General features: G+C 30.2%; 1 protein-coding gene across 1 annotated transcript; it reads left to right on the forward strand.

Annotated features, from left to right (window-relative positions):
• Positions 1-7,274: 7,274 nt before the first annotated feature.
• On the forward strand, positions 7,275-10,905 carry LOC111386317 (MADS-box transcription factor 23-like). Its single transcript, XM_023010783.1, has 8 exons — positions 7,275-7,726; positions 8,986-9,061; positions 9,346-9,404; positions 9,488-9,587; positions 9,724-9,765; positions 9,987-10,028; positions 10,130-10,299; positions 10,433-10,905. The coding sequence occupies exons 1-8, from the start codon at positions 7,545-7,547 to the stop codon at positions 10,503-10,505; spliced, it is 744 nt and encodes a 247-aa protein (XP_022866551.1). The 5' UTR covers positions 7,275-7,544; the 3' UTR covers positions 10,506-10,905.
• The last annotated feature ends 1,506 nt before the right edge of the window (positions 10,906-12,411 follow it).

Genomic DNA, 12,411 nt, shown 5'->3' on the forward strand with positions numbered 1-12,411 from the left:
ATCATGTGGATTGATTTCAACAAAAGATAGTGCAACAATTTTGTTTGAAGATAATGCAGCTTGTATCGCATAACTCAAGGGAGGCTATATCAAAGGCGACAAGACGAAACATATTTCTCCAAAATTCTTTCATATACATGAACTTCAGAAGAATGGTGACATTGATATTCAACAAATTTGTTCAAGTGACAATGTGACTGATCTATTCACAAAAGCGCTGCCAACATCTACATTCAAGATATTAGTTCATGAGATTGGAATGCGTCGACTCAAAGATTTTCAGTGATCAACATCAGAGGAGTAACTGTACTCTTTTTCCTTCGCTTAGGTTTTGTCCCATTGGGTTTTCCTATCAAAGTTTTAATGAGGCAGCATTTAATTTTAATACTCCAAAATAACTGTACTCTTTTTTCTTCGTTTGATTTTTTTTTCCTATTGGATTTTTATCAAATAAGGTTTTAACGAGATAGATATTTTGCAATATGTCATTCAAGGGGGAGTGTTGTAAATGGAAAGTCCATTAAAGTTTATTGGTGAATGACATTTGTACCCCTGTAGTCCTAAAAATTATTACCATTGTATACCTGATTCTTATCTATAAATATAGGGCTTTGGTTTTCAATATACACAAAAAAAAAAAAAAATTATTGAGTTTTCTCTATTCTCTTTTCCTCTTATTTTATAACAATTTAGTGTTTAAAGAAAATTTGTTAAAAACATTAAAAATATATATTTTTTAAACTTGATTAAGTTCTAAACTTTTTTTTTTTTTAAATAAAATTCAAAATTTTCATTATGTGGTATTTGGCTTCATGATTTGTATGCGTCATTGATGAGATCATATGCTCCATTGTAACTTATTTCCAATTTTTGTGTTTGATCAAATATAGTTAGATTTATGTACACTTATAGTATCCATAGAGGGAAGGCCAAAAAAGTAAGAGATACGAAACTTGTTGAAATGTTACATGCTTATTAAAATTAATAAATGGATTCAAAACATAATCTAGTGGTATGTGTGAATATTTTTAAGACATTTTTTTTGTGATGAGATGAATATTGGAATTTTAATATCACTTCCCATTTGTTGGGATTGTATTGCAACATATATTAAAGTGATGATGAGAATTTGTATAATAAAAGTTAAATGATGAGAGTTTTATTCTTTAAATATAAGTGGAATTGTTTCCTGAAAGAATTAATTTGTAATATCATGATATATGTCATAATTAGATACACGTATATGTTTATACTTTAATTGCACATTATGGAATTAACTTTTTGAATTGCACGATGTCTATTAATTCGTGAATTATTATGAATCCTAAGGTCAATAGAATTAGTGAGATTCTTACTTAGATCTATTGATTGTTGGTTGAGTGATAGTTTGGTGATTTGGAAGATTCAAAGAAAATCTCACCTAGAACTATTTAATTTATCAAGTGACTGAGACTTCTCAAGTTAGAAGAATTAATGTGATTCTCGCTTAGAACTCATAGAATTTTGCGTTATAAAATTACGTCTATGGTAGTGAAACAATATGACTTTGGCTGATGATTGGTGTTGACATGGTTGATTTCGATCTATGTTTTGATTATAGCAAACAAGATTTAATTTTGATTCTAACAAACCTACTTTTGAATCATGATAGTTGAAATCAAATCGACCATCGCATCAAAATGAAGATTCATGCATAGGACAAGATAAATGCACTCATGAAGAACGAAACGAATGCCAATGTCAAAAGAAATCAAGATCGAAGTCATAAACCTTGATGATCGAGCATATTGAAGAAAATTATATTAGAACTCTTGAATTGATATGTAATTAAGGTATAACATTTTAATATTTAGCAAAGAAGTCTCGGGAGCTCAAAATAAAATCATTCAAGACAAAATCTATTTTTTAGAATTGAGTTACCGGACGATTTGGTAAAGGTCTTTGCCCAACGATTAAAAATTTTAATGTTCTGACACCTGTCTCATCAACGGCCAGTAGCCTTGTTCGGTACGTACCGGACGGTCCGGTACACTTGTCCGATAAGGCAAACTCTTGACCATTAGAAATATTTTTGAGAGCTATAAATATCACTTTCTCTTTACTATGTATTTAACTGTTCATGAGCATTAAGCGACGTATTTTATTGATTCTCTCAACCTTATTTTTCACTCTTTTAAAGATCAAATCATTCATTTATTGAAAAACTTTTTGAGTGATCAAAAGTTAAAAAATCATTTATCTCAACTAAAGTTTTTCAATCAAAATACTTGAGCTACCTTCTTTGCTATCAATTAAAGTGTTTACCTACTTCTCTCTTATATTCAAACTAAGTCTATATCATTTATTAAGAGAGAAGTTTTCACTTGTAATTTCAATTCTCTTCTTTTTGGATTGTGGGTCGTGTTGAGGTTCGTGAAATCTCAACGGTGTAAAAGGATAGGTGCTCCTTGATTGGAAGTCACCGGAAGCTTTGTAAATGTTGGATTGTACCATAAGTCAATCAAATATAGTGGAAAAGACCTTGCTCATAACGGAGAGTTTGGTAACGGAGGACGTAGATCGTTGATTGGATCGAACCTCCTTATTACATCGTTTGCGCTCTCTCTTCCCTTCCTCTTATTGTTTTTGTGATATCTTACTTACTTATTATTTTAATTGTTATTTGCTTAAATTTGAACTTATTTTCGAAAAAATCTCAAATAACCAATTTACCCCCCTTTTGGTTAGTTGTTCTTGGGCTGTCAATTGGGAACATAGTGAAGAACATGATGCTTTAAAGAGCATTAACCAAGCAATAAAAGACCTGATGTGAGTTATACTAATATAGAGAATAAAGATCAAAACTTTGTCAGGTACGAGAAAGATAGGTTCTAGTGCTTAAGCATTTGAATTGTTAAGTTATGTTATAGATGATTTTTTCTCGAATTTTTTTAGATGAGCAATAAGTTCACACTAGTCTCTTCTCAATAGATGAAACCTTTGAATTAAAGCATCAATTTTCTCTATTGACACTATTCGCTATGTGAGTTGAAAGGCATACGACTTGATACTGTTAAGTCTTGAGGACATGCTTATGTAATAATATTCGAGTTTGCATAAGATTTTGAATCCTAAGTATTAAATGAGCTAGAACAAAAGCATTATAGATGAGGAGACTAGAAAGGAACTAAGAAGAACATATTAGATCGTAAGTACATGAAAGTAGTTTAGGTAGAGGACCAATATTATAAAGATTCAAGTGTTTCAATCATACAGTTCGAATCTCTTAGTTCAAAATTAGTTAAGTTAAAGGATATTTCACTTGAATGTCCTTCTTAGTGTTGTTTACGTGTCAACACTATGCATATTTGACTTTATCTCGTGTAGATAATGAATCAAGAGTTAAAAATCAACTTTATATGAGATTAGGAAGTGTCTTTAGTTTATTGTCGAGTCTTTGACTTGATCGAAAATAGATGTATACAAATAATGAAGATAGAGTAGAGGTTCATATGACTGATACTATAATTTAGTGTTGCAAAGTGAAGAAACTGACCTCCTATTTAATAGTATCAAATATTACACTAAACTTGATCTTAGTTGTTCTTTTAAGAGTGGTGTCTTACTTGAACTTATATGTGGTAGTTCAGATCGTAATCATAGTGATGATGTTTAACTATGATTTTGAATATTTTTGCAATGTTTTGAGGTTTTGAGTTGAGAAAATTACTCAAAACTATAATAGTTAAAGTTTGATAGAGTAAATCCATTCGAATTTCTTTGCGAACTATGATTAAGAAAGATGGAGATGGAACTTATTTTTTGTTACATCTGTAGATGGATTCACGCACTCTACTTGTGTCTTTGATTTTTTTAAGTTGAAGATATTGTATTAATTTAGACTTTTCTGAAGTAGAGAGTCATATTATGAAAAGTGAAGACTTTGAGAACTATTTGGGAGCTTGAATCTCTATCAATAGGGTTTAGTGAACTAGGTAATGAAAGAAAAATCCTTATTGGACTGACTATTCCTTAATCACTAATAATTATAGAATAATGTTATTTGTACTCGCTCATTGCGGCAGTCGCCCTACGTGGCATATACATGGCAAATGGTTATTTAATGCATTAATGAATAAAAAAATTACCACATTAATGTATCAAATAATCACCTGCCATGTGTATGTCACGTAGGGCGACTACCGCAGTGAGCGACTGCAAATAGCATTACTCATAATTATATGGTCTATTGGATAGAAGAAATGAGATATTGCAGATGTGATGAAGTTTGAGATAATAAGTCCAATTTATGTATTTGGTTAAGTGCAACATGTTACTTAATGGAGTTTTCTTAATGTTAGTACCTTTAGAATATATAAGCTTTGGACATGTAGATAACCAAATATGGATTGTCTAAAACTCATAAACGACTATATAAGTTGTTTGGACATTAGAGATAATCGTCTATATTTTGTGCAATCCAATGTATAATTTTTCAAATTCGAAATAGCAAATTAGGTTTCACTTTTTCTCATTTGAAAATAGGCTTAACTTCATATTATTACACAATTTATTAAGCATAAGTTGGATTAAAAGTGAGATTTTAGGAAACGGTGGAGTTGGATTCGTACCACAACTTTTTTACTTGATTTTTCTTTTGCACTACACATTTACATTTAGTTACAAGGCGTAGTTAAGTTCAACCATCTATTGAGGTGATTCAATTTAAGTTTGAATTGATGAAAATTAAGCTAAATTCTAAAAAATTCGTGGGAACGTTATTCTTTTACTTATAATTATTTTTACTTGTCAACGTATTCGTACCCTTGGAGAAATTCAACTGAATAAGGATCGGTTCCAAGGTAAAATTTTGGTTCCAATCCGTGAAGGATTGGACTTGATAGAAACTTCTGTTATCTTTATAGTACCTTCGTTCTCCAGTACATCTCTAATGAAGTGGTCAATCCTACTACGAAGACTGAATTTCTACTTAAACTTATTGCACTCTTATTGTCAAAATACAATGTAACACCATGCTCGACAAAGCCCAATACACCCAGCAAGCCCTTTAACTAAATCTCTTATTTAACTACCTCCATAGCATCTATATATTTTGAATCAGTATATGATAATTACAATTCTTTTCTAACTATGTTTCCAGCTAACAAAAGTATAGCTTTAATGGTGTACATTAGTACATATATATGCAGAAGCAGATTTTTTTGTTATCATGATTACCAGCAAAATTAGAATCAACAAAACCTTTTAATTAAACTATTTAATCTTTACTTTTCATTAAACATTAAACATAAATCTAAGGTACATTTTAAGTACCTCGTTAGCCATTTCTTGGTTTTTGAATAATTTACTCGTCAATACTGGCAAGCAGGCCGAATTTTCATGATTCTTTCTGAATCGAGTAGGGTTTCGTCAATCTCATTTTTTTATTTTTACTTCTACCTGTTTAGTTTTGAATTTGGGTTTTGTGAATCTTAGTTGAATTCCATAAAGAACAATTTGATTGGACTGACTACCTTATCAATTTGGCGATTTAATTACCATATAAAGCAGAGAAATTTCTCCCTTCCTTTAAAAGAAAAGAAAATTTTACTTGGCATACAAGTTAAATAATAATAATAATAATAATAATAATAATAATAATAATAATAATAATAATAATAATAAAGAAAAATAGAAGAGTGAAAAGACAAAAGTGATACAAACAAACAGAAATGGAGCAACAAATAAAAGGGAGAAAAAAAATTTGTTGGTTGGACATCATATAAACTCGTACTTTTAACATTAAAGTTGTACTTTTTTAAAAATGACTGATTTTATATGTATCGGTGCGTACATTACAATAGGTGGTGGTAGATGATGGTCGGTTACAAAATTTATTACATGACCTATTGTAGTGTGTTACGCCATCTCTTGCTTAACATAAGCTAAGCATTAATTTTTAAGAGATCAAATTTCCTACTTAAATGTGATTTTTAATATGTTTGTGCTACGTAAAGTTAATTATACAAGTAGAAAAACACATATTTTGTGGACATCAAACGAGCTCTATCAACATTCGTATTATATATATATATATATCATCAAGCAAGAAATAATGTCAATTTTTGTGACGAAATTGTTATTTGTGATTAAATGAAATGAGTTGAAACTTAAATGATGATTTTAAAAACAAAAGTCGAGTTACTAAAATAAATTTTGTTTGAAATTGAGTAATCTCTAGGTTTTCGTATCCTTTTGCCTCCAAACTAATAAGAGAAACCAATTAAATATAATTATAGATTAAAAGATAAATACAAGAGGAATTCAAAGTTTATCAAATGTACTCTATTTTCTTAAATAGAATCCTTATTTGCTAAGAATACATTAAACAATATTACCTAAAAAACAGCTAAACAAAATAAGAAAACCGGTTTTCACTTATTACAGATTAATAAATAAGAATCTAAGGATTTATTAATTATTACGTGGAGAGTTACATAAAATATAAAAAAATAACAATAATTAATTAATATTTTAAATATTAATGCACAATTCTAAAATAAAAATATTTCTATTATTATACATGGAAAATTTAACCTTTATACCAAAATAGTGAATGCAGTATAAAACTCAAACTTAGATTTTCCAAATCAAATGCAAGATGCTGAAAATATTACCCTACTTAAATATAGTAAACGAGATGATTAGAAGAGACAAAACATAGAATAAAATTAGTCAGAATTTCTCAAAAAGGGTAAAAATTGCAATAATATTTTGATGCCTCCTTTATATATATTTTTAAAAAATTCAAAATATTTACTGGTTGTATAATTTTGGAGAAAAATAGGGTTAAGTTTCCTAACCTTTCAGGTCATGTGGTTTTTGGGTCCTCCAACTTTCAAAACGAGGTTTTAAATCCACAAGCTATTTAAATTTGTGAATTGATGTCCCAACGTGACGTAAAGTGTCTATTTATATCTTAAGCTATTTAATAGTTTTGACTTTCAACTTTAAAATCATGTACGATTTGTTGTACATCGATGGCTTCTGTCATATAAAAACTCAATATCACATATTTAAATAAATTGAGGAGCCAAAACCTCACTTTTGAATGTTGCAAACCCAAAATTACACTATTTGTACACTAATTTTTCAATATTTTTATAGCACTAAAAACATTAAAAAGTGGAAAGTGGGACCTACTGTATTACCACAATACAAGCAAAATTTTGCAGTAGGAGAAAGAAGAGTTTTACACTGAACAAAATAGCCATGCAAAAGGAAAAGCTTGCCGTTTCAAAGCCATTTGGGGCCTTAAAAATAACCTAACGTCTTTGCCTCTTTGTATTTCTCATTCTCCCAATTTTATAAACCCTCCTTTTTCAGTTTTTAGACAAAAAAAAACCCCCTTCAAAAAACCCCATTATTTTTGTCTCTCTGTATACATGCAAGTATTTGTATCTATAGTTTAAAGAACAGGAGAGACCAGAGCCAGAGAGATTATAGTCGATTTGGTGTTTTGGAGATCTCAATTGTCCATTTTTCCGGGTTTTGGGAGAGAAAAAATGGGTCGAGGCAAGATTGATATCAGGAAGATCGAGAATGTTAACAGTAGGCAAATCACTTTCTCAAAGAGACGCACTGGCCTGTTAAAGAAGGCACATGAACTGGCTGTTCTTTGCGAGGCAGAGGTTGCGGTTATAATTTTTTCCAATACGGGAAAGCTTTTCGAGTTTTCCAGTTCCGAGTATGCACTCTAATGCTTTTCAATTTTTGCCTTTCGGATTCTGTCTGAATTTTTGAATTGGGATCTCACTGATTTGTTGCATGTGTATTCTTGTTATTATTTGATTTTATGCTTTAATAGGGATTTAATAAACTTTATTTAATCACTTGATGCGTAATTTTGAGTTTGAAGTTGTTTAAATGCTTGCAAATTTTAAGCGTTTGCTTTCGATTGTTAAATTATGTTTTTATTGGATTTTCATATGATTTGACTTCGTTTAATTCATTTTGCGATAAATTAGAGAGGATCTTATTGAGTTTTCCAGTGTTTTATTTGTTTTAGGTATTAGTTATAAATTTTATTTTTGAAATAATTAATCTGGGGTGCCTCATTCTCTGCTAATATCTAAGTTTTCGAAACTTTTTACCTCAAATTCATTCCTCGCCAGAATTGAGTGAGAGTGTGTAGCAGTCCAGTATTAATCTAGTCTTTTTCTGCAATTTTCTGTGCTTCTTTTAGAAAGATGCCATAATGTAGTAGGTTTGAAATTTTGAAATAAAGATATTATCTGGAGAATAATGACAATATTGTCGGTGGATGTGACAAAATGAGTTAGTCATCTTCATTTAATGAGCTGGTCAATATGACGAAAGGAGTTAATCCATACATACAAGAGGAGTTGGTCCATTCAGAATACTATCCCTTTAATTGGATGTAGTCATTTAAAATTTTGAATTTAATTGTGTTAATCGTGGATACCTGAGGAGGTTTGAAATTTTGAAATAAAGATATTATCTGGAGAATAATGACAATATTGTCGGTGGATGTGACAAAATGAGTTAGTCATCTTCATTTAATGAGCTGGTCAATATGACGAAAGGAGTTAATCCATACATACAAGAGGAGTTGGTCCATTCAGAATACTATCCCTTTAATTGGATGTAGTCATTTAAAATTTTGAATTTAATTGTGTTAATCGTGGATACCTGAGCGAGAATGGAACATTTTCATGCATTTGGACAATTTGGTTATGGCCTATATTTTCACTGCTACCTTATAATAGTTTTTGAGTCCAAATAGAGCAGAGAAATGAGGATACTGGTCAATTTTTTTGCATTTACAGGGAGCATGAGTATAAATATAGTTCAAGCTTTAACGACTAATTTAATTCCACCTCATCGATATCGCCAAAATCAATTGATGCGTATTAGTATCAACTGTCACTTTTATATTGAACGTTATGTGTGATTAACAGTATGAAAATTTCTCTGTTATTGCAGCATGAAGAGAATACTTTCGAGGTACTACGAGTGCCGGGGTCCAATTGAGGTTCTCACACCAGCAGTCAATCCTGAGGTATTCTAAATTTATTTTATGTAGTTGTTCCTTTGCAGTACGCTTGCTCCCCCCCCCCCCCCCCCCCAATTCTCTGTCCATAAATCTGATCTTTCTGCTGAATTTGGGACTGAATGGAGTTTTTATGAGGTTTTCACATATCAACTTCAGATGATGTTCGTAAAAGTAAATGAAGATATTTTACTGTACATCACATGTTTTGCTCTCACTTTTATGTAAGGATGATTTCCTATCGATTAGTCTCACTAATAACTTTTTGTTCCCTCTTATTTAACCTGAAACAGGAACCCAAGGAGGTGGACTTGCTCAAACTCGAAATGGAAAAGCTTACATCAAAGCATAGGTTGATTTCCTAGAGTAATCAGAATGTCAATTATAAATTGCATATCTGAAGTTAATTAAAAGTTTTTGGCCGTGATTATTTAGGCAATTGTTGGGTAAAGACCTCACCGGGATGAGTGTACAAGAACTGGGTGCACTCGAACAACAACTCAATGAAGGCTTGTTAAGCATAAAGGAGAGGAAGGTTAAGCATTTTCATCCTACTTTTACTTGTACGAATTAGTTAATTAGCTTTTACATTGGAAAATCGGAATACAATCGCCCATAAATATCTTAGTTCTTAAGACTCTGGTTTTGTAACAAATGTTCTTCATTTTCAGGAGAAACTATTGCTGCAGCAACTAGCACAATCCAAAATGCTGGTATGCAAAGTTCATGACTTTTATCTAGTTTGAGCATTCTGTAGAGGTGGAAGTAGAATTTCCAAGTGAGGGAAAGCAAATCATATCTGGCAATGAAATAGAAGAATTGGATCATGTATCATACTGAGCGGAATTGATGAACTTGGTCATGGAATTGGGCTCAAGAATATTTTGACATAATTTATCCCCCTTAAAAAGTTTCTAATTTACATTTTTTGCAGGAAAAACAAGCCATTCTGAAAAACGAAGCTTTACTCAAACAGGCAATCCAAGTTTTCGTTTATTTAACAAATAATTCCCCACTGCAGGCTTTTAGTTATGAATTATGCCTAAAAACCTTATATTGGTTTAATATGCGACGCAGGTAGAAGAATTTAAAGGTTTCTTTGCATCCACTGGACAATTGGCACCGCTTGTCATAAACGACACTCCCATGGAAAAGAATGATTCTGAGAGCAAAGGAGGTTCTGGTAGTCGTGAAACAGAAAATAGCTGGCTCGATGATGAAATTTACGACACCACTTTGACCTTGTGGTATTTTGCACCTCTTCCATCTTGCATAGCATTAAGTTTTACTTCACGAGTTCTGGTTCAGATTATACGAAACTTCTAAATTATTTTCTGTCCATTTTTTCTTCTATATTTACACTCACCTTCTCTTTTACAGGCCAACATCCAGTGTTTGTCGAAAAAGGAAGATGTCTAGTGGTGAAGCTAGTACAAGTAACACTGAGACTTAAGGGCCCATTGCGATCCTTCTCCTGTTGTATACTATCCTTCTGTGCAATAGGATTAAGTGGACAGAAATCAATCCAGTTTAGTGTGCTCAAAGTTATGTTGAAGCTACCTTTAATTACTTTTTTCTTCTTGCAACTGGACTTTTGTTTTTTCAATTTTATTTCAGACGATGTCCTTTATGGATCTCGACTTCGAGATCGAGAAATTACTAGTTATATAGGTACTGCAGGTGTTGAAGCTGCAGCAATCTTTTCATTCTGCAATGAGATTAGTGTGCAGCCGGGTACTTGGTGTTCATAATTTTGTTTCTTTTCTTGCCTGTCCGCTCTATATCAGACTAGTAAGTGTGTTGCACGTTTTATATATCAATAAATGATATACTTACTATTTTTGAATTACTAATACCATTTTTTAAAACAATATATATAATTGATATTGTTAAAGGGAAAATTACAATTGTGTGTGTGTGTGTGTGTGTTTAAGTTTTTATGAAATTATATATATAATGTGAAAATGTTGAATAAACTAAAAATGTAATGATATGATTACAATAATACTTTGTACATAATAATTTTTTTTTAGTGATCGAATGTCCCAATTAATATATTAATGCAATCTATACCACATTTTTTACCTCATTAATACATTAATGCAAATTTTCAATTTTGTAACCTCAAATAAATAATAACCTCATGGATGGACAATGTCAATCATGAAGATTAATAAGAGCTTTGTTGATGAAAATAAAAAATTACTTTGTTGATGAAAATAAAAAATTACTTTGTTAATGAAAAATAAAAACTAAGTGGATGAATTATAATGTAAATCATGAAGATTAATAAGAATTTTGTTGATGAAAAATAAAAAATTACTTTGTTGATGAAAAATAAAAATTGTAAGAACAAAATACTCAATTGACTGATAAGTCACTAAATTTTCATTGTTTTTTTTTTAATAATTGAATGTCAGTTTCACTCCTTATATTAATTCAAATCCAAATGATAAATATCAATTAAATATTTCACTACTTATATTAATTCTAAATCAAAGGATAAATATAAATTAAATTGGTTATAAGGGCTTTGTTGATGAAAAGAAAAAAATCAATTGAATGTTAGGCATTGAATGTTCGTGTGTAATTTCTTTTTTATTCATTGAATGTCCTCATTAATATATTAATGCAACTTTCAAAATATTTGTAACCTCAATCAATAATAACTTAATAGATATGAAGATAAAAAAATTGCTCTATTAATGAAAAATAAAAACTCATGATTGCATTAATTATAATATAAATCTTGAAGATTAATAAGGGTTTTGTTGATTAAAAAAATTGATTTTTTGGTGAAAAATAAAAATTGTAAAAGCAAAATGGTCAATTAAATGGTAAGCCACTGATTTTATTATTATTATTATTATTATTATTATTATTATTATTATTATTATTATTATTATTATTATTATTATTATTATTATTTTGATATATTTGAATGTTAGTTTCACTTCTTATATTAATTCCAATCTAAAATGAAAAATATCAATTAAATATTTCACTCCTTATATTATATTAATTCTAAATCAAATGATAAATACTAATTAAATTAGCATTCCAATTATGAGGGTATAGTGGGCATATAGTTGAATATGTAGAGGTAAATTTGGTATTTAAAAGTTTCTCCACTATCCCCACTTTTAATATATTGTAGATGAACTTCAAACACATGATATAAGTTCTTACAGGCAACTATATGATGAACAATGAAACTAATCTTTGTAACGTGAACAATTAGTTCTGGACAGCTTGCTCCGATTTTTATAAATTTTCCTGTTGGAAGGAGGAATGATACGCACAATTTCAGGACCTTTCTTTGTAGAGCTGTATTAAGCCCTCGTTTGGTAGAAAATTTT

This window comes from Olea europaea, chromosome 3 (genome assembly GCF_002742605.1).
Source record: "Olea europaea var. sylvestris chromosome 3, O_europaea_v1, whole genome shotgun sequence".
Classification (NCBI taxonomy): Eukaryota; Viridiplantae; Streptophyta; class Magnoliopsida; order Lamiales; family Oleaceae; genus Olea; species Olea europaea.